Source organism: Nerophis lumbriciformis, linkage group LG26 (assembly GCF_033978685.3).
Source record: "Nerophis lumbriciformis linkage group LG26, RoL_Nlum_v2.1, whole genome shotgun sequence".
Taxonomy (NCBI): Eukaryota; Metazoa; Chordata; class Actinopteri; order Syngnathiformes; family Syngnathidae; genus Nerophis; species Nerophis lumbriciformis.
The window spans coordinates 19757869-19782057 of NC_084573.2; the positions used below are offsets into that span (position 1 = coordinate 19757869).

A 24189-nucleotide genomic window follows, 5' to 3' on the forward strand; every position below is an offset into this window, starting at 1 on the left:
CTTTTGATTAATCACGATTAATAACAGTAAATTATTTATTTGTATAATTTAAATTAAATTTTGGAAATGCCCGCTTCTTTTGACACAAATGCAATTTTATTGTCAGAATTTCATACAGGAAAATATGTTAAATATTTCATGTTTGTCAATGCTAAAATATTTTATTTTGATTAGTGCTGTCTAGCAATTATGTTTTTAATCAGATTAATCACACATTTGCCTTTTGGTTATTAACAATTAATCACAGTAAATTATTTGCATGCATAATTAAAATGATGAAAAAAACACCCCCATATTTTCACACAAATGTTATTTTTAATTGTCAGAATTTCCTACAGGAACATTTGTTAAATATTTCCTATTTTTTTGTCAATACTAAAATATTTGTCTATTTAAATAAGTGCTGCCGAATGATTTTATTTTATTATTTAAATCAGATTAATGACACATTATTGACCCTTTTGATTAACCACAATTAATCACAGTACATTATTCGTGTTCATTTTTTTTTTTAAAGACCCCCATATTTCGAACAGTAACTTTCAAAAAAAATGTTTTACTTGAATGCACTTCATTTATTGTTAAAATCTTGCTAAAAGTTTTATCTAAAGTCTCGTTGGGATGTATTTTGAAGTGAATTTTTATTCTCACTCAGTTTTGCACTGGCATGATCACTGACAACCTACATCGCCTTTCAGGTAGCTTTCCGCGATGAATGTAAAGGAGCATTTATGTTCAAAATGAATTGCGTGGTTAATCGGCGTTCATACATGATTAATTCGATAATGTTTTGTGACTAATTGCGTGAGTTAAAGCATAACTTTGACAGCCCTAATGTAAATTATGATTTTTATTGTATGTTTGCTCCATTTTTAATTAAAGTTGTATTACTTACCCCAATATAAGGAATGAAAGAATTGTGTAAGAATGGCTGAAGAACAACTGCAAAGTCCTCTTTCTGATCATAGTGAGATCCAGAAATAAGATTATGGATTTCAGCCTTTAGTAGGAAATAAAAAAATGGTTAAAAATGTTTACATTTAGAAAAAAATGGTCAAAACGTAAGGATTTATTCACCTGGTATTCATGATTGATCCGTTTGATCTCTTCCAACTCTGGGGAGTTTTCAGTAGGGTTGATAACGCAAGGACAGCTTATTCTGGGGAAACAAAACAAAAAAAATAGTCGTTATTGAATTGTTGAAAGCTGGGTGAATAATCAGTTATTATCAGAACCAACCTCTGCAGGAGGGAGCACCCTAGAGTGTTTTTCTTCACTTCCTTTAAAGTGTCAATCTGCATGATCTCCACCAGATTGACCAACATCCTTGGCACCTGCATATGTAAAAATAGAATGCAAAACGGTGGACGGATGTTACTTCTTCTAACAGGGATGAGTGGCTTTGTTGTCAATAAAACTCACCTCTTTGTGAAGCGTGTCCAAAGCAAGCATCAAATTGTGACTGTAATTCTTGGGGGACAGATTATTCTGCAGATTGAGCAAGTAAAAATGTGAAGCAGTTTCCTTAAATGTTGTCTATTTTATGCCTCAATTAGTTACTAATTCACTTCAGACAAAAAAAACCCACTTACATTCAGTAATGCAAAAACAAAGTTACAGTAAGCAGACTATCCTGAACTACATTGCAAACTAAAACAGCAGCACCTATTGTGGCACAGAGTCTTACCTTTATACCTTTATTAGTGCCTTGAGTATTAGCCGATAAGTAACATTATCAGCACAAATCTTCACCCAATTACAAGACCAGCCTTGTCTGCTTATTGGAGGACATTAAGATACTAACTGGCTGTCGCATTGGGTTAAAACATTTTAGAGCGTGGCCGGGCTGTGTCCATCCATCCATCTATGTATATACTGTATATATGTATGTATATATATATATGTATATATATATATATGTATATGGACCCCGCCTTCCGCCCGAATGCATCTGAGATAGGCTCCAGCACCCCCCGCGACCCGAAAGGGACAAGCGGTAGAAAATGGATGGATGGATATATATATATATACAGTTCAGGACAAAAGTTTGGACACATCTTCTCATTTCAATGTGTTTTCTTTATTTTTATGACTATTTACATTGTAGATTGTTACTAAAGGCATCCAAACGATGACACCTGTGAGGTGAAAACCATTTCAGGTGACTACCTGTTGAAGCTCATCGAGAGAATGCCAAGAGTGTGCAAAGCAGTAATCAGAGCAAAGGGTGACTATTTGAAAGAAACTAGAATATAAAGCATGTTTTCAGTTATTCCACCTTTTTTTGTTAAGTACATAACTCCACATGTGTTCATTCATAGTTTTGATGCCTTCAGTAATAATCTACAATGTAAATAGAAAACGCATTGAATGAGGAGAAGGTGTGTCCAAACTTTTGGCCTGTACGATGATGTCGCTTTATCGATGGGAAAATGCATTTTTCAGTGGATCTGGCTCGCGGGCCGTAGTTTGGGGACCCCTAGTTTAGATGCAAGCCGATATTATCTGATACTTGTTGATATCGGACTGATATCCGATACCAATATCGGATCGAGACACCGCTATTTATCATAGCATCTAGGCATTGTAAATAACGGCCTTCACCCTGAATTCCAATGTTAAAACTAACAGTAGTGGCTTTTTTACACGTAAAATGAGGGACCGATTATATGCCAAGGTAGGCACTGCTTGTTTTGCTTAACAGCAGGCTTCAAATGTCCAGTCAATTAATAAAAACGGTCCGTCTTTTTAGAGTGGAGTCTGCAATTTTGAGGAAGTCTGTTATTTTGAATGTCATTCTTGTGAGACATTTTTAGAAAAACACTTACTTGGTCGATGCAATAGTGGCAGAGGTCGTTTCCCCCTACAAATATTGTCAAAAGCTTCCAGTCCTCTTCAAAGTTCACATCCTGAAAGAATACATGCACATGCGTGTTCTTAGGCGATAGGAGTATCATCTTGTCAGAGATCTCACCTTGTGTTCTTTCATGGCATTGATGAGGACTTTGATCTGGTCTTGGATGCTCCTGTGACGGAACAAATGTAAGAAATATTATAAGATTGAGGACCATCACATATTTTGCACGTACATTTGCTGTCGTTATTGATTATTTTAGTAATCGAGTAATCTATCGATAAATCCATTAGATTAATCGAGTAATCAGATAAAACATACTTTATAGCCTCAATGCGTGTAAGGGACCATTTTAAAAATAAGCAAACATTTTTCTGCTTGCCATAATTATTATTCTTTTTTTCTAATAAATGCACATAATCAACCTTTTGAAATTGCACTTTAAATATGTATACATGAATACAAATATTTAAAAAGCAACTCTACCCTCTTCTCTGCCACATGGATCATGGCACCTACACACCACTCTAAACTATGTCCACTAATTTAAAGTTATGGACCGTCCACACGGTCCGGATTTTTATCAATTTTATTAGTTACACTCATTAAGAAAATAATCAAAGCATACACATATATATATACTGTATATATGTATATATATATATATATATATATATATATGTCTTAATAAGGTTATCCAAAAAATAGTGCTCGATACCGTAGTAGAGCGCAATATATGTATGTATGTGTGGGAAAAAAATCACAAGACTACTTCATCTCTACAGGCCTGTTTCATGAGGGGGTTCCCTCAATCATCAGGAGATTTGATTGAGATGATTGATGATTGAGGGAACCCCCTCATGAAACAGGCCTGTAGAGATGAAGTAGTCTTGTGATTTTTTTCCCACACATACATATATATATATATATATATATATATATATATATATATATATATATATTACGCATACACATATATACGTATGTGTATATATATATATATATATATAATGTATGTATGTGTATATACATGTATATTTATATGTAAGTATGTATGTATGTATGTAAGTATATATGTATGTATATATGTATGAATGTATATGTATATATATATAGGGACGGCGTGGCGCAGTGGGAGAGTGGCCGTGCGCAACCCAAGGGTCCCTGGTTCAATCCCCACCTAGTACCAACCTCGTAATGTCCGTTGTGTCCTGAGCAAGACACTTCACCCTTGCTCCTGATGGGTGTTGGTTAGCGCCTTGCATGGCAGCTCCCTCCATCAGTGTGTGAATGTGTGTGTGAATGGGTAAATGTGGAAGTAGTGTCAAAGCGCTTTGAGTACCTTGAAGGTAGAAAAGCGCTATACAAGTACAACCCATTTATCATTTATATATATATATATATGTGTATATATATATATATATATATATATACTGTATATATATATATATATATATATATATACACACACACGTTTTTTTTTAAATTTTCATGACTATTTGTAGATTGTCACTGATGGCATCAAAACTATGAATGAACACATGTGGAGTTATGTACTTAACAAAAAAAGGTGAAATAACTGAAAACATGTTTTGTATTCTAGTTTCTTCAAAATAGCCACCCTTACATTAACATGTATAAATATATATATATATAGTATAATATCCATCCATCCATTTTCTACCGCTTGTCCCGTTCGGGGCCGCGGGGGGTGCTGGAGCCTATCTCAGCTGCATTCGGGCGGAAGGCGGGGTACACCCTGGACAAGTCGCCAACTCATCGCAGGGCCAACACAGATAGACAGACAACATTCACACTCACATTCACACACTAGGGCCAATTTAGTGTTGCCAATTAACCTATCCCTAGGTGCATGTCTTTGGAGGTGGGAGGAAGCCGGAGTACCCGGAGGGAACCCACACAGTCACGGGGAGAACTGCAAACTCCACACAGAAAGATCCCAAGCCCGGAATTGAACTCAGGACTACTCAGGACCTTCATATTGTGAGGCACATGCACTAACCCCTGTCCACTGTGCTGCCCAGTATAATATACAGTATATTTAATTTTTCAAATCAATTTTAGATATCTTTTAATCGATTGTTACAAAGAATCGCGATTCAATCGCATATTGATTTTTTTTTCCGACCCCCCTACTCGTGAGTACTAAATATATAGACCTCTAATACAACACAATTGTCTTATGTATACATATAGCTTAAGTATTGATAAAATATTTAAGTCATATTCAGCAGGTACCTAAAGCATAACCCGCGCAATCCAAGTTTTACAGATAGAAAAATTAATCACAATGGATCATCGATTGTGAGTACATACAGGGTCGTGGCTCCATCCACAGCCATGTTGAAGCCCTTTTGTCTTGACCCCTGACCTTTGGAGAAGCCTTTCAGGGCTGAGTTGAACTTTCTTAAGATGTCTAGAAAAGTGTAAGGAGAGAATAAACAGTGAAATGACTGTGTTTTTAAACACTTGTTGAGTTGCTGTTTTCTGCTAACTTACTCGGCAGTGTCGTGACTGTGTCCAGAGTGTGGTCCCCTCCGATGCTGCAAGAAACCACCAACAGTCATTAATGTTAGTTACCAGTTATCAGGTGAGGTCTAGCATTCAGCCTCCCTGGTGTGCTTTACCTCCAAGACACTCCTTTATATTCTCTATTGAGGTCCAGCAAAGTCCTGGCCTTAGCACCTGTGCCTGCCTGTGTAGAGGACACATACGTTGACAACAGATGCTGCAGTTACACAAAATATTTGATATACTTATCATGAATTTCAACATAAAAGTCAAACAGAGCTCAGTGTGCGCTAATAGTATAAAAGCAATCATCAAGTTTGGGGACAAGTCGTATAGTTTAAGTTTAAATTAAGTTTATTTCTCTTGTAGGTCAGGGATCTTCAACGCTTTCCAGGCCAAGGAACCCCAAACTGATGGCGATACAGCGGGGAACCCATAATTATTTATATTTGACAAAATTGTGTTTTGTCCTAATGATACCTTAGGCCTTTTTCCACTGCAGACACTTACTGGAACTTTCCCTTTTACTCAGGTAAATAAAGTACCCCCCTGTGATTTCACCACAAACTAGCCGGGTAGATTTAATTCTAAGGAACTATGTTTAGTTCCTAATAGTGAGGTGGTACTTTTGGGAAATTCTAGGAATCTTACAGGGGTGGGCTGTGCTGTAGACCGCTGATTGTTTATTTAAAATACAGCTGGGACCAATGTTCCCTCTAATTTTTCATGTGTGTGAGCAAACACACAAACACCCTGAGCATTCAGTGGAATACAGACGTGCACACTGTGGTCATACCAGCAGCACATTTGTCTCAAACCTAACATAACAATTTAAATGTTTTATTATTATAATCAAATGACTAGTCAATTGTAAGAGATTATTTTCTAATAGATGTGATTTGGCCCACTTAGATATTGTTTTTTTTTTTTAATCAGCTATGCACTATAGTATTTTATGCCTGGGTGGGGGTCCTGCTTTGGAAAGATTGTGTACCCCTTTCAGAGATCACATTTAGTTTTCCTTAAAACATGTTTGTTTATTAACTTTCTGTCGGTAAAATAAATATTTTTATTAGCAATTATGTAGTCCTGTAACATCATTTCATGATTAATATCCAAAAAATAACATTCTTGACAAATGACAGTAGAATAAGCACACTGAGGAGTCATAGTAAAACGACCTGAAATTTACACTTTATGTGTAGTGTTGGAGTTGTCCAACTTTTTGTGTGGCCATAAACGCACCAGTGGCTAATTGCCATAGTGTATGTGTTGGTGCAGGTGAGAGAGAGAGCAAGCGGCTGCTGTTGATATAAAGAGTTGCTTTTGGCTTGGTTTGTACGGTAGACAACGACCAGTTTTACTAGATAAAAGGTATTTTACACATTGTTGTGGTGTGGTTATGGCCGACAAACAATTTCGCTAAATACAGGGACCGATGGAATTCCTGTCCTCCTTTAAGTGTCTCCACGGACGTTACAATAATTTAAGTGTTGACAAACATTGTTTTATCTGTTGTGGCCGCCTTTCGTCACCTGTTACTCACAGTTGCATTGCAAAATCATACAAAACAAACGATTTGTTTATTTTGTTTAGAGTGGGATTTGATTTTTTGCGCGGCATAGATTTGCTGTGCGCAGAGGACGCGTGAGCAGTGCGCAGCTTAGACTCGGGAACGTTGGCTGGGACATTTCTAAAACTTTGTATACGAGGTTACAGCCGCCATTAGAGTATGCAGAACAACTTCATTTGTCTTATTTCTTGTGTATGTCTATTACAACATACTTGACAACGGAGAGAAAAAAGAACAAAAGGAACTTTCGACTTGCATGAACTTTTGTGGGGCATCTTTGTGCTGAAGAACGCTGATTAGTGGAACTACCTTACAGTGTTTTTACTCAGCTGTAGTCTGTAAACAAGTATGCAATTTGATGCTGTTAATTAATTTTGACAAACTTAATTTTAACACGCAATGCTACGAGAAGTGGACAAACTCTTACGAACGTATTTACAGAGGAATATAAAGTATTCAGCCAGACTTTAAAGCGGTGAGGCGAGCTGCTAAATGGGACTCCGACCTCATAGTTTAAAGAGAAATGTGAAATAAAGGACAATTGAAATGAGGGTAAATCATATCAAAATATTCACTCTTACTTTGTTACATGCTGTTACATGAGTCAGCGACACTGCATTTATGTAGTTGCTAATGCTAACGCTAAATACAATGTTTTTGTGTTGTTGCCGTGAGATAAACACTGACATTAATTCTTTACATGTTGTTTACAGCTGAAATGAACCATAAGGACTCGAATGACCCTCATGAATTTATCATTTACTGACAGTACGACTTTCTGACTGTTGGACATTGCGGCCAAAAAGCCTGACTTTGTATGCAAAATCTGGTACCCTTTGTTTTTACATCATATCGTTTTGTATATTATTGCTTTGTATTTCATTTACTTACACTTCAGTAAAATACATTTTTTAGTTTATTTACATATTACTTTTCTCAGTGTAGAAATATACTAAACCACTCCTCCATATGTCATCATGAAGGCTGATTTGTATAAACTACACTGAACTGTGAAATACTCTTTACTGTAGTACTAGTAACTAAAGGTTTCTGAACTTTTGGTGGAAAAGGACCTCTTGCTTATTCGTGGTTTCTAAGATTCTTCTGGTTCTTTCTTTTGATTGTGTTTTTTTAGTTCATCCTACAAAACTATACACTTGAACTTAAACAACTAGCTACAAGCTGAGAATGAGCTCCCGGCCAAATATGTGGAATCTGGCAAGAGCGTTGTGATTTTCAGAGCAGCAGCAGCAGCTGCACCACAGGTAAATAAACCTGGTCCGTGCTCAAACGAGCTGAAAATGTGTGCATTGTTGACTGAAAGACAACTTACACCTACTCAGTGGTCTAGTGGTTAGAGTGTCCGCCCTGAGATCGGTAGGTTGTGAGTTCAAACCCCGGCCGAGTCATACCAAAGACTATAAAAATGGGACCCATTACCTCCCTGCTTGGCACTCAGCATCAAGGGTTGGAATTGGGCGTTAAATCACCAAAAATGATTCCCGGGCGCGACACCACTGCTGCCCACTGCTCCCCTCACCTCCCAGGGGGTGATCAAAGGCGATGGGTCAAATGCAGAGGATACATTTCACCACACCTAGTGTGTGTGACAATCATTGGTACTTTAACTTTAACTTTATGTCTCTATTTTTATGTTCACTGCAGTGACTTGTATCAAAGTGAATGTGTATTTAAAGATATTTATATTTGTGGAAAAATTGCTATCACAACCCCGTAGGAGTCCCAGACCACTTGTTGAAGACCGTATCGTACAATAATGATGGACAGTTTTCTGTATTTACTTATGTGGCTGTTGGGTTTTGCAAATATAAGATCCATGTTGAGCTGAATATGAACCATGCAGTGGCAAAGCGCAAACGATGATGATTTCTGTTTTTAAATTTAAATGAAAAAGAAACAGTCGTGACACCAACCGTTACGGAGTCTCCCAATGCGGCCACCACTTTGATGTCCGCTGGTCTTAGCTTGTGAACTGTAAAAAAGCAATTGCATGTAAGAACTAGTGAACTTCCTAGCAGCGGTTAGCCATGCATTAAATGTTTGCATTTATGATACACTCTTACCTGATGTTGGCACAGTGTCAGATGGAGCTAGGTCCACACAGGAGAAGTCACTTCCCCAGTTCTGGAGGGAAAGAAACCATCAACATTGGGCTTGAATTTAGGGTAGGCCACCCCTTTCACCAACGCGCCAACTCACACTCCTTTAAAATCATTGGGCGTCAGCGCATGTGCGAGTTCCATTACTCTACCCTCATCTATGGTCATTCGCTTTGAGTAGAGACCGAAAAAGCAAGACCGGCTGAAATGTGTTTTCTCCATATGGTGGCTAGACTCTCACCCTTAGACGTAAGGTGAGGAGTTCAATTATCCGGGAGGAGCTCGGGATAGGTTGATTGGCAACACTAAATTGACCCTAGTGTTTATCTGTGTTGGCCCTGCGATGAGGTGGCGACTTGTATGCAGCTGAGATAGGCTCCAGCACCCCCCGTTACCCCGAAAGGGACAAGCGGTAGTAAATGGATGGATGGATGGATGGAGCTCAGATTGTGGAGCGGCCGGCCAAAATGATAAGGGTTCCTGGTTCTAATCAATTCCAAACAGCATTTCAATAGCTTTCTCTTTTGTATTGACATGCTACTGAATACACTTCCAAATTTGTTAATGAAAACTACAACTAAGATGCACGTTACAATCAAACAGCTTGTGCGTACTACAGTACTTACAGTATTAAGACTTTGTAGGGTACAACAGACAGAAAAGACTGAACTGACCAACAAACCATAAACCAGACCTATTCAACTGGCGGCCCGTGGGCCACATCCGACCCGCTTAAGCTTTTGATTTGGCCCACCGAACATCACCCAAATAGGCTTGATGAAAACAATAAAACTAGGGTTGATCATGTATGCAGTACTCCCAGCACCCCGCGAGGCACATGTGTCACAGTGAAGCAGCAGAAAAAGACTACTCATTCAACCCTGGAAAAAAAAAAGATTTTAAGTTACAAAAATCTGACTTTTAACAAGAGCTCGAGTCATTGTTTTCTGTCGGACCTTTTAAGCGACAGACACATTATTCCAGACAAGCTGCAACACTGGTAGAAATCCTGGCATGTAAGCTTCATCACGAAACTTGGTCAAACATTTGTAAGTAGATATAATTTGTGTAAAGAGATATTTAGTTTGTTTTGTATTGAAATTGCTGACTTTGTGATGTCTTTTGTATTCGTGGTCGTGTTATTTTTTTGACCCGGTACAGGGCGACAACGCTAATAGTGATAGTCACATTCGATGTTTGGTTTGTGAATGTTGTGCAATTTCTATATATGCAAACATCCATCCATCCATCCATCTTCTTCCGCTTATCCGAGGTCGGGTCGCGGGGGCAGCAGCTTAAGCAGGGAAGCCCAGACTTTCCTCTCCCCAGCCACTTCGTCTAGCTCCTCCCGGGGGATCCCGAGGCGTTCCCAGGCCAGCCGGGAGAGATAGTCTTCCCAGCGTGTCCTGGGTCTTCCCCGTGGCCTCCTACCGGTCAGACGTGCCCGAAACACCTTCCTAGGGAGGCGTTCGGGTGGCATCCTGACCAGATGCCCGAACCACCTCATCTGGCTCCTCTCGATGTGGAGCAGCAGCGGCTTTACTTTGAGCTCCCCCCGGATGACAGAGCTTCTCACCCTATCTCTAAGGGAGAGCCCCGCCACCCGGCGGAGGAAACTCATTTCGGCCGCTTGTACCCGTGATCTTGTCCTTTCGGTCATGACCCAAAGCTCATGACCATAGGTGAGGATGGGAATGTAGATCGACCGGTAAATCGAGAGCTTTGCCTTCCGGCTCAGCTCCTTCTTCACCACAACGGATCGATACAGCATCCGCATTACCGAAGACGCCGCACCGATCCGCCTGTCGATCTCACGATCCACTCTTCCCCCACTCGTGAACAAGACTCTGAGGTACTTGAACTCCTCCACTTGGGGCAAGATCTCCTCCCCAACCCGGAAATGGCACTCCACCCTTTTCCGGGAGAGAACCATGGACTCGGACTTGGAGGTGCTGATTCCCATCCCAGTCGCTTCACACTCGGCTGCGAGCCGATCCAGTGAGAGCTGAAGATCTTGGCCAGAGGAAGCCATCAGGACCACATCATCTGCAAATAGCAGAGACCTAATCCTGCAGCCACCAAACCAGATACCCTCAACGCCCTGACTGCGCCTAGAAATTCTGTCCATAAAGGTTATGAACAGAATCGGTGACAAAGGGCAGCCTTGGTGGAGTCCAACCCTCACTGGAAACGGGTCAGACTTACTGCCGGCAATGCGGACCAAGCTCTGACACTGATTATACAGGGAGCGAACCGCCACAATAAGACAGTCCGTTACCCCATACTCTCTGAGCACTCCCCACAGGACTTCCCGGGGTACACGGTCGAATGCCTTCTCCAAGTCCACAAAGCACATGTAGACTGGTTGGGCAAACTCCCATGCACCCTCAAGGACCCTACCGAGAGTATAGAGCTGGTCCACAGTTCCACGACCAGGACGAAAACCACACTGTTCCTCCTGAATTCGAGGTTCGACTATCCGGCGTAGCCTCCTCTCCAGTACACCTGAATAGACCTTACCGGGAAGGCTGAGGAGTGTGATCCCACGATAGTTGGAACACACCCTCCGGTTCCCCTTCTTAAAGAGAGGAACCACCAGCCCGGTCTGCCAATCCAGAGGTACCGCCCCCGATGTACACGCGATGTTGCAGAGTCTTGTCAACCAAGACAGCCCCACAACATCCAGAGCCTTAAGGAACTCCGGGCGGATCTCATCCACCCCCGGGGCCTTGCCACCGAGGAGCTTTTTATCTACCTCAGCAACCTCAGCCCCAGAAATAGGAGAGCCCACCACATATTCCCCAGGCCCTGCTTCCTCATAGGAAGACGTGCTGATAGGATTGAGGAGGTCCTCCAAGTATTCCCTCCACCGATCCACAACATCCGCAGTCGAGGTCAGCAGAACACCATCGCCACCATTGATAGTGCACTGCTTCCCCTTCCTGAGGCGGCGGATGGTGGTCCAGAACTGCTTCGAAGCCGTCCGGAAGTCGTTTTCCATGGCTTCCCCGAACTCCTCCCATGTCCGAGTTTTGCCTCCGCGACCGCTGAAGCCGCACACCGCTTGGCCTGTCGGTACCTGTCTGTCTATATGCAAACATTTGCAGTTTATTGTGTGTATATATTAACATTAAATATTCTATTTTATTTATGTAAAATACCCAATGGACATAATTTATGTAAAATACACAATGGACATTCTACTTTTGTTATGTTTATTTCATGTTTATATTTTCAGTCTTGCAAACCTAAATGAAGGAAAAAGTGTAAAGTAATAAAACTAAGGAAATTAATTCAAAAGAAGCTAAATCAAGCCTCATCAAAAACTGTAGCTTCTTTTTCTTCATACTTATACTGTTAACTAGCTGCACATGCTGGAAACGAGTAGCAAGGGCAGAATATTGAATTTGATAGTGCAGTCTGAAAGCCGATGTGTTTACTTTGCAATTAAGTAAACGCAGTCTCAAAAAAATATAACCTGCGGAGGCACTTTCTGACGAAATATCCACATTTCGATGACCGGCCCCTGAGCCGTTGGGCTCTTGAAACTGTGGCCCTCTTCAATATGTAGTTGAATAGCCCTGCCATAAACTATACACTACTGCCTTACAATGTCTTGGACTTGCAACTGTAATTGAGACTCAGAAATTTCAAACAAGATATAACAACTGGACAGCTCATTTTTAAATGTTGCAATAAAAATTTAGATTTTATCATCAAACCCAATTAATATTTATTAACACACACAAAAGTACCAAACATTGGCACCGTTGAGTTCCGGTATCAATTTTCAGGGACCAGTTCATTTGTGAACGGTACCAAGTGGATTCACCGTAACTACAGTAGAAAATGAGGAAAGATTGTTCTACTGCCATTCTACTACCCTTTGCAACATCCTATCTCTGTGAGATGGGATTGTTTACTGTTACTGCAATAAAAAACAAAAACAAATGACTGACCCCAGCTTAACATTAAGCAAGAGTTCAGAGTAGCAATATTAGGTTTGAAGCCACTAAATGTGAGCAGAATCATCTTTGTTGTATATTTTTTGTGCATCTGGTAGAGTGATGGTAAATTGTATTGAAGTTGATTGTGTTCATATAAAACAAACATTCTATGAAATAACTTTGAAAGAATCAGTAATAATTGTTTTTCAGAAAAAAATGCTCAAACTGATGCACAGTGGTTGACAGTTTGAAACGTCTTTGTCCAAGGCTTTTTCCTTCTGATTAGCTACAACATAAGCAAATTTGGCACAAAACTAACAAACAAATCCTAGAAAAATCTTTTTGAAAGAGAATAACCTGATAAAAGCTGACGAGTGACCAATGTTTACCGTTAGCTTCATAAATATGCAAAACTCATTGAATTATTTGCACTTTTTTCTGTGTCTACCATTTTTAAACATTTTCAATTTTACTGTTAGATTTATAAACATGCACAACTCATTTAATTATTTGTACTTTTTCCTGTGTTTTGAGAATCATTCAGACTGAACAGGGTTGTTAATAAATGTTGAAAATGGACAGTAGTAGTTGTTATCACAGGTCATTTTACTTTAGTCTACTTTGATAAGGCGATTATATAAAGAATATAACTAAGTGCGTTGTTCCGATAGACACATAAATATTATGAAGTTCTCAATAGTAATTCAATTCGGGAGTGTGTGTAAAAAATATATATATAATTCTGGGACAGAAAATCATAGCACGGCATTAAGGAGGTATATAAAAAATAGTATAGTATGTGATACTTACTTTATTAGGTGCTGGTGTCGGTGAAGGACCAACATATGTATAATTGCTGTTGTGATATGTCCGAAAATATGGTGAAGTCTGTCAACAAAGTAAAAAAAATACATCACACACTGAGTCACTAGAAGCACATTAAAGTCATCAACCAACTGACTTACCTCGCTCGGACATTTCAGTTCAATATCTGTGGAAAAATCCTGTAGGGCTGTCTTATTTCCCAAAGGTTCCAGCTGGGAAAACAGTCGAGAGACAAGCTTTTACCATCTTTGAACAAAACATAGTGTGGCGAGCCAGAAATGCACACAAACAAACTCGGCTTAAAGGGGCTGTTTGCAACTTGCATGACAATAAAAACATTTTAAACCAAAAAAATAAGACAAGAACACCACCGGCGATCGTATGTTACCATTCATTGTTTCAAACCTTCTCTGCTCCACTTACTGCTGACTTTATTGTTCACAAATATCTGCCTGCAATGAAAGTTATATTTGTTTTGTTGTCATTTGTATGTTTACACTTTCGTTACATTGTTGCATTTTTGTTATTTTGCACTAGTAATTAATTCTTAAATAATTGTGTGTGGTTAAATGTAATGAGGAGTTATTTGAATTATGTTTTATGCTAATACATTGTTTTGTATAGTTGCGTTTAGTTCTAAAAACAATTGTATTTGACTAAAGTATTTTCCTGTGTTATTATATTCATTATCAGGCAAGATTATAAATTATTCAATTTTTATGACTATGGAAGAACTGACAAACGGTATTAATGATAACCTCGTTAAAACTCCCGATGGTTAGTATTCCCGTTTTAAATCAAAATTGTGGAAAAACTGATTGATAACTGCACTTACCGGTACTAGCTTAAATGCTAACATTAAAATGATATAAACACAATGCTGTCTGAGCAACAACCATGCATCGGGAAATGATTCACAGTGCTTCACTTTTTCCACATTTTGTTGTGTTACAGCTTCATTCCAAAAAGAAATACGTTAATTTTTGCCCTCAAAATCCCACACACAATAGCCCATTAATATAAATGTGAAATAGGTTTTGAAGGTTTTAGCAAATTAAAATAAAAAACTAAGAAATCACAGGTGCATAAGTATTTAGTATTTTGTCGATGCACCTTTGGCAGCAATTAGAGCATCAAGTTTTTTTGAATACGATGCCACAAACTTGGCACCCCTATCTTTGGGCAGTTTCGCCCATTCCTCTTTGCAGCGCCTCTCAAGCTCCATCAGGTTGGATGGGAAGCATCGGTGCACAGCCATTTTCGTATCTTTCCAGAGATGTTCAATCGAATTCAAGTCTAGGCTTTAGTTAGGGCCACTCAAGGACATTGACAAGAGTTGTCCTGAAACCATTCTTTTGATACCTTGGCTGTGTGCTTAGAGTCGTTGTCCTGCTGAAACATGAACCATTGCCAGTCTTAGTTTAAGAGTGCTCTGCAGCAGGTTTTCATCCAGAATGTTTCTGAACATTGCTGCATTTATCTTTCCCTCTATCCTGACTAGTCTCCCAGTTCCTGTCGCTGAAAAATATCCCCACAGCATGATGCTGCTACCACCATGCTTCACTGTAGGGATGGTATTGGCCTGGTTTCCTCCAAACATGACTGTCTTTCACGCCAAAGAGTTCAATATTCGTCTCATCAGACCAGAGAAGTTTGTTTATCATGGCCTGAAAGTCTTTCAGGTGCATCTCGGCAAGCTCCATGCGGGCTGCCAGGAATGCTGTAGCTCTGACAGAGTGACCATCAGGTTCTTGGTCACCTCCGTGACTAGGGCCCTTCTCCCCCGATCGCTCAGTTTAGTCGGCCGGCCAGTTCAATGAAGAGTTCTGGTGGTTCCAAACTTCTTTCATTTACAGACAATAGAGGCCACTGTGGTCATTGGAGCCTTCAAGGCAGCAGATCTTTTTCTGTACCCTTCCCCAGATTTGTGCCCCGAGACGATCTTGTTTCTGAGGTCTACCAACAATTCCTTCGACTTCATGCTTGGTTTTTGCTCTGCCATGCACTACCAAGTGTGGGACCTTATATACATAACGATAGGCAAGTACCTTTCCAACTCATGTCCAATCAACTGAATTTACCACAGGTGGGCTCCAATTAAGCTGTAGGAACATCTCATGGATGATCAGTTGAAACAGTATGAACTGCATGGCAAAGACTCATTACTTACGTACATGTGATTTATTTTTTTTATTTTCAATGTATTTGCAAAAACATTTAAAAAGTACTTTTCACATAGTGGGGTATTGAGTGTGGAATTTTGAGGGCAAAAATGAATGTATTCCATTTTGGTATAAGACTGTAACAAAACAAAATGTGGAAAAAGTGAAGCGCTGTGAATCACAAATAATTAAATTGATGGATCTGGTGAAATTCAGAACTGAGCAAGTAATATTTAAAGCAGGGGTCCCCAAACTTTTTGACTCGGGGGCCGCATTGGGTTAAAAAAAATTTGGCTGGGGGCCAGGCTGTATATATGTATATACACATATATATATATATATATATATACACATACATATATATATACACATACATATATATATATACACATACATATATATATATATATATATATATATATATATATATATATATATATATATATATATATATACACATACATATATATATACACATACATATATATATATATACACACACATATATATATATATATATATATATATACATATATATATATATATGTGTGTATACATATATACATTGTCTTTATAATCCGTTTTGTCATTTAACATCAATTAACATTGATGTTCATCAACATTTAACATTGTCACGTTATTGATGGGAAAATTCATTTTTAGACAATATGATTTGCCTGAGCGGCTAGGAGACACCAAGAGTAACAAGCGATAGAAAATGGATTAGAAAGGAAAGATTTTTTTTTTTTAACTTTTTTTTAAACTTGGGACTTCCTGTGGGCCGGATTTTGGATGCTGGAGGGCCGGATCCGGCCCGCAGGCCGTAGTTTGGGGACCCCTGATTTAAAGCAATAAATAACCTGCACCTTTGTGGTACCACAATTCTTAAAAAAGAATGTGTGTATCGCTTTGTGGGGTGACTCAGCGTAATCAATTAGAGGAGGAAATAAAGCAAAACATTCAATTTAAAAAAGAAAAATACAACAATTATATTTTTCATAAGTACAACAAAAGGGAGGAAACATTAAATAACTTAAGGGAGTATGCATATTCATACAAACTACGTTTGATGAAATGATAGTGAGTTTATTATTATGAGTACATATTAGGGATGGGTACCGAATCCAGTACTTCTTTGGGACTGACCGAATCCCACCGGTCCCACCGGGCATCGTCCGATCCACGTAAAATCCAATGGCGCCATCTTACGGTACCTGGGTTGCGCGTGACGTCACACCCGATTGCTGACTCGCACTTAGCAATCACTCCAGTAGCACTGAGAGCGGACTCAGCCGAACTACCTCTAGGTAATGTTGCAATGTTCAATGCCAACTAAGACATTGACTCAAAAAACGCTCCAACGTAAGTAAAGTAACGCTCCACTTTTCCAAAAACGGGCTAGCTTTATGCTAATATACATTAACTTTGCTATTGACATGCTATTGATTAGCATTAGCAATTTTACCTGCCAATTTCAACACTCCCCAATTTGTTAATTAAATCTACCACTAAGATGGATGTTACAATGAGATGGCTAGTCTGTAATAAGTACAATACTAAGGCTATGTCTACACTAAGCCGGATAACCCCTTAAACTAATAATTATTTAGCCTAAGCCCTGTTTCAGCCACACTAAACTATCGTTTAAGGTCCCCCTCCTCGAACAATTTTTGACATGGTATTTCTTGAATCTCTGGTTCTTAGCTTTGTATGGACTCATTAATCGTTTACAAACTGAGTTCGGAGAGAAAGTGACGCCAGAAAGACCGCGCCCCACACAGGAAGTGACGTCAGAAAGAACGCGCCACAGCCAGCTTCATAATAAAGCGGTTTCGTAACACGGAGATAACCACTGGAAATATGGAGGCGAGTTATCCAGGCATGCCCGTGTTTCTCCTTCCGTGGAAATCACACATGAATACCTTAAGAGAAAGCGATTGCAGCTATTTCGGACTTCTCAGACAGCAAGAGAACTTTCGAATGTCCAGGTCAGCTGTAATTCTACATACTGAAAAACTTCATCCATTTGTCGAAGGAGAGACAACGAGAATGCGGGCTCCCGTGGATGTGAATTAAAAAAAAGTAGCGTGTGCTCTGTATTACCTGGCCGTCGATGGAAGACTACGGAAATGTCGCGGACTCAACGTCTAGGTCCAGAGTATATAAAGTCACCAAAAACAAATGGACAATTAAGGTGAAGGCAAAAGAGTGAAGAGTTTCCTGACCAGATATCCAAATCCATAGATTGATTGATGTAAAATGTTATTTGTCACATTGTGTACTTTCACGTGTCTAATAAAGATTTGATTAATTTATGATGTCTCAGGTGTGATTCACTACAATAGGGCCCCACAGCACACTGGATTCCAGTTAATTGAAATACCACAACACTGGATATTGTTCAGATAAGTAAAATTTAAGAACTTGCACACAAAGCAACACTGGAGGTGACTGACGTGCGCATTATCCGCACATGCGTATTAGGTTGTGTTGTGCCGGCTGACAGAGGGGTAGAGGGGGTCTTAAAATACCATTTGTGTGTGTGTGTGTGTGGACAAGGCCTAACAGTATTAACACTTTCTGGGGCGCAACAAAAGACTGCAGGGAAAGACTGAACTGAGTAGCCATCACACACACCATAAACTATGCACTATTGTCAACTCACGCCTTGGACTGTCATTAAGAATCAAAAATGATATAACCGATATAACAACTGGACAGCATGTATCATAATCAGCTCATTTTAAAATGAGATTTTATTATTAAAACTATTTATATCAACACACACAAAAGTATAAAAAATTGGTACAGTTCAATCAATCAATCAATCAATGTTTATTTATATAGCCCTAAATCACAAGTGTCTCAAAGGGCTGCACAAGCCACAACGACATCCTCGGTACAGAGCCCACATAAGGGCAAGGAAAAACTCACCCCAGTGGGACGTCGATGTGAATGACTATGAGAAACCTTGGAGAGGACCGCATATGTGGGTAACCCCCCCCCTCTAGGGGAGACCGAATGCAATGGATGTCGAGTGGGTCTGACATAATATTGTGAGAGTACAGTCCATAGTGGATCCAACATAACAGTAAGAGTCCAGTCCATAGTGGGGTTGTATCGGTTAAAATGTATGTATCCATCCCTAGTACTTAGAAATGAAATGATGACATGTATTAATGTACTTTTTACTAACAAATGTATCAGGTGATTATGTATTGTATTGATTGGAAATCAGATTATCTGAGTGATGGGGCAGGACACACCATGTTTCTTTTTTTTAGATTTTACTGTTGTTTTAGTTTTAATTGCATATGAGTATATTGTATTGGAGATGCTTAATTGTTTGAATTTAAACTTCTTCTAAAAACAGGAGCCCAGTCAAGGATTTGGTAACCCTGTATCACCGGTCTGTGAGTTTATCAAAATGGGGTTATCAATCACAGTTACACGCTGATCTTAATTTAAAACGGTAATAATACTAACCGTTGGTTTTACTGCGCTTTATCATTAATAGTGTTAATCATTACATCGCTAGTATATGCATTGTCGTGTAGTAGTTTGATATTTACCATGTTGTTCCACAGGGCGCGAGCCATCTGAGTCTGGGCTCTCTGGCTGAGATGAAAACAGTCGGCACTGAAGAAAGAGCGATCAACGCGGCCATCCTGTGAGTTTTTAACAGTAAGTCCTTTACTATACGTATTGTACATATACATATATATATATATTGAGCATGTATGGATGTATTACTCACCGGTAGTTTGGGAACGATTATTTCTCTGAAAAAAGGCTGGATGACCACAGTGAAGTCGCGGCGAGTATCGTAACGTTTTGACTCGACAAGTTCATTCAGTACCAGCTGTGGGACAGAGGGCGTTCAGTAAGGTTAAAGTACCACTGATAGTCACACACACACTAGGTGTGGGGAAATTACCCTGCATTTAATATCTCGTTGTAGCCTTTATTAATACAGTGCTTCTCAATTATTTTCTGTTACGCCCTCCCGAGGAAGAAGAAAATATTTTGCGCCGCCACCCCCTACAGTATGTGTGTATAAAATTGTTATAAGTACACCTCTGCATAACATTGTACCCTTATTAACTTTAAAGCAAAGTCTTTCTTTGTCTCCCACACTGTAGTCGCACTAAAGCCAAGCGTCACTTGCATACGCTTTGTTATATTTTAGTACGCCTGGCCCAACCCACTATTTGAGAAGGACTATATTGACACAACAACTTCCTGTAACTTCCTGGTCTGTCTTACCTGATATTTACTGTTCAGCTCTTCCAACTTTTTCAAAGCTGTCGAAGAGGGCTTTGGTAAGACAACGCAGGGACACATAATTCTAGAAAAGAGACAACATGTAATTATTAAGACAAATAATGACATTCAGATTTAAACCAGTGAAATGCTTGATGATACTGAGCAAGTTGACGGAAAATTAGAAGGTATAAAGCAGGGGTAGGGAACCTATGGCTCTAGAGCCAGATGTGGCTCTTTTGATGACTGCATCTGGCTCTCAGATAAATCTTAGCTGACATTGCTGAACACGATAAGTAATGAATAATTCCGCTGGTAATCACAGTGTTAGAAATAACCACACATCAACCAGACTACAAAGCCATCAGCAAAACCATGCAGCACCAGAAGTCGCATTAATGGTAATCAAGTATTTTATTTATTATTGGTTACCTTCAGAATAACAAAGTTATTAAAAAGAATTAGAGACTTATTATACTGTAAAAATGTTGGTCTTACTTAAAAATGCACGCATTTAGTTGTATTCAGTAGAGATGTCTGATCATGGCTTTTTTGCCGATATCCGATATTCCGATATTATCCAACTCTTAATTACCGATCCGATATCAACCGATACCGATATATACAGTCGTGGAATTAACACATTATTATGCCTAATTTTGTTGTGATGCCCCGCTGGATGCATTAAACAATGTAACAAGGTTTTCCAAAATAAATCAACTCAAGTTATGGAAAAAAATGCCAACATGGCACTGCCATATTTATTATTGAAGTCACAAAGTGCATTATTTTTTTTAACATGCCTCAAAACAGCAGCTTGGAATTTGGGAGCATGAGGAGGTTGAGGTGGGCTGGGTTGAGTTGGGGGTGGGGGGGTGTATATTGTAGCGTCCCGGAAGAGTTAGTGCTGTAAGGGGTTCTGGGTATTTGTTCTGTTTATGTTGTGTTACGGTGCGGATGTTCTCCCGAAATGCGTTTGTCATTCTTGTTTGGTGTGGGTTCACAGTGTGGCGCATATTTGTAACAGTGTTCAAGTTGTTTATACGGCCACCCTCAGTGTGACCTGTATGGCTGTTGACCAAGTATGCTTGCATTCACTTGTGTGTGTGTGTGTGAAAAGCCGGAGATATTATGTGATTAGGCCGGCACGCAAAGACAGTGCCTTTAAGGTTTATTGGCGCTCTGTACTTCTCCCTACGTCCGTGTACACAGCGGCGTTTTAAAAAGTCATAAATTTTACTTTTTGAAACCGATACCGATAATTTTGAAACCGATACCGATAATTTCCGATATTACATTTTAAAGCATTTATCTGCTGATAATACCGGCAGTCCGATATTATCGGACATCTCTAGTATTCAGTGTTAAAAAATATTATATGGCTCTCATGGAAGTACATTTTAAAATATTTGGCTTTCGTGGCTCTCTCAGCCAAAAAGGTTCCCGACCCCTGGTATAAAGTAGTCTTTAATAGTATTATGTAACACACTAGGGGGCTGTAGGGTTGACTTCTGTATGGCCGTGAACCAGAGGTGTGGACTCGAGTCACATGACTTGGACTCGAGTCAGACTCGAGTCATGAATTTGATGACTTTAGACTCGACTTGACAAAATGTAAAAAGACTTGCAACTCGACTTAGACTTTAACATCAATGACTTGTGACTTCACTTGGACTTGAGCCTTTTGAATTGACATGACTTGACATGACTTGCTACTTTCCCCAAAACCCAAAGATGAAAAAGTTATTCGGGAGCGCTCCGTATTTTTCATTGTGTACTTGTCTATCAGCGTTGTGTGTGTCAGCTGGTGTGGTCTCAGTACAACAGCCAATCAAATTAGATCTACTTTGTTTTCATCACACAGCATTCATCCAATCAAATTGCAGGACAACCAACGAAGAAGACATGTCCAAACCACACGCCAGTGAACAAAAAATGATACCTAAAGTAATTTTGTTTGGGTATAAAAATTACGAGGTGGTCAACACAAAACGGTTTGCAGTATGCAACACATGCGGTTCGAAAATTACTGATGGAGAGGCAACAACTTCCAACTTCGTCCGGCATTTGAAGTTGCACAAAGAACGGTAAGTTTTGAATGTAAGATAACGTTTATTGGCTAAGTAACGTGACTTTTATTTGCTGTGTAGTTAAATCAGTGAGGCTGTAAACTCACTGCTAACGTTATAACGTTATTGCAAACACGGGAATCTGTTGCAGTTCACTACCTTATTCATACTTTTTGTTCAGTGATTTTTTTTTAAGCAGGGTTACGTTAGTCAATATATCACACGTAACGTTAGACGGCGGTCAGCAGCACCGCGTATTTTAGCCACCTAAAAAAAGACAAAAATAGTAAAATAAAGGTTAGTTAAAATGTATACTATATTATGAATATGTGTACCGTTTTAGCTAGCTTTCTGACAGACTGTTGGTTGTTTACCTCAGTGGTCCCCAACCACCGGGCCGCGGCCCGGTACTGGTCCGTGGATCGATTGGTATCGGGCCGCACAAGAAATAATTTTTGTTTTCTTCTTTTTTTAATTAAATCAACATAAAAAACACAAGATACACTTACAAGTAGTGCACCAACCCAAAACAACTCTCTCCTCCCTTTTGTTCTGGGCATTGAACATGAAGACTCTTCCTTCACTGTTCCGAGTGGCCATGAGAGTCTTGGCAGTGCCTGCCTCCAGTGCTCCAGTGGAGCGAGTTTTCAGCCATGGTGGCATCATACTACGCCCCCATCGTGCACAAATGACTGACAGACTCTTGGCTAATTTGGTCTTTTGCAAATGCAATGCAGCATAGGGCCCTGACATATAAAAAGTAAAACTTTTTTGTTATGTTCACGTATATGTCATGTTTTTTCAATGTTAACACTTTTGTACAAATAAGTACATTTGCACTTTATTTTTCAATGTGTTTGTTCTGTAAAGGAATGAGTTAATGTTTAAAATGACTGGTTAATAGTGCTATTATAAAGTGCAATGTCAGCACAATTTTCTTTCCTGCAATTTAAAATGCACTTGTTTTAATAAATAAATACAGCGTTTGAAAAGCATACACAATCTGTGTTAATATATTAGTCTGTGGTTAAAAGGACTTGAAAGGACTCGAAACTCAAAATGCAGGACTTAGGACTTGACTTGAGACTTTCCAGTCTTGACTTTGGACTTGACTCGGGGCTTGCCTGTCTTGACTCGGGACTTGACTCGGACTTGAGGGCAAAGACTTGAGACTTACTTGTGACTTGCAAAACAATGACTTGGTCCCACCTCTGCCGTGAACCAGAGATAGTGTAGTTTCCTCCGCTGTGATATAAGCCCGCTTTGGCATCTTTTTCTCGAAAAATTTGTTCTCATCACAATAAACTTGCTTTGGTATAAGGCTTTGCCAAGCTCCTCATTATGAGCAAGCACAAAGGAATGAGTGAAGCGTTCGCACACAGAGTCATGATTCGCAATCAGAGGCATACTTTGCTCGATGTAGTGGTTCGTACATTGAAAAGTTCACAAAAAGAGGAGTTCGTAAATAGAGGGTCCTCTGTAATTCCTACTTGGCAGTAACTCATTTCCGGAGCCAATTAACAGCGATAAAACACGGATTACTGTATTACTGTTGGCAACCAAAAATAGATTTGACTATGGGAGTGTGTGCATAAGAGACAATCAACACAAATGCAGTTAAAGTAGGTGTAGCTCCTGACAGAAGCACATTGTATATATGTTATATCATTTTATAGTCGGTTAGAATAAATAAATACAATGTATAAATATAAGTTCATATTTACATATAATGTGATTAAAAATGTATTTCCTTTGGTAATTTCATGCAAGTAAATGTTAACTTTATTTTTTGTTACAAATTGGAGCGGAACATATTTTTTGTTCCGGTTTGGTCACATTGTTGG

General features: G+C 39.3%; 1 protein-coding gene across 1 annotated transcript in view; it reads right to left on the reverse strand.

Moving 5' to 3' along the window:
- LOC133623832 (phospholipase B1, membrane-associated-like) overlaps window positions 1-24189 on the reverse strand; it is a 63969-nt gene that overhangs the window by 3209 nt on the left and 36571 nt on the right. Inside the window, exons 23-38 of the mRNA XM_061987257.2 lie at window positions 20280-20361; window positions 19771-19875; window positions 19586-19681; window positions 13992-14063; window positions 13837-13914; window positions 9044-9104; window positions 8894-8952; window positions 5503-5570; window positions 5375-5418; window positions 5192-5291; window positions 2975-3026; window positions 2829-2909; window positions 1423-1488; window positions 1240-1334; window positions 1078-1159; window positions 896-1000 (exon numbers count right to left, since the gene is read on the reverse strand). Of these exons, the coding sequence (XP_061843241.2) occupies window positions 896-1000; window positions 1078-1159; window positions 1240-1334; window positions 1423-1488; window positions 2829-2909; window positions 2975-3026; window positions 5192-5291; window positions 5375-5418; window positions 5503-5570; window positions 8894-8952; window positions 9044-9104; window positions 13837-13914; window positions 13992-14063; window positions 19586-19681; window positions 19771-19875; window positions 20280-20361 (1246 nt within the window). The remainder of the gene's footprint in view (window positions 1-895; window positions 1001-1077; window positions 1160-1239; window positions 1335-1422; window positions 1489-2828; window positions 2910-2974; window positions 3027-5191; window positions 5292-5374; window positions 5419-5502; window positions 5571-8893; window positions 8953-9043; window positions 9105-13836; window positions 13915-13991; window positions 14064-19585; window positions 19682-19770; window positions 19876-20279; window positions 20362-24189) is intronic.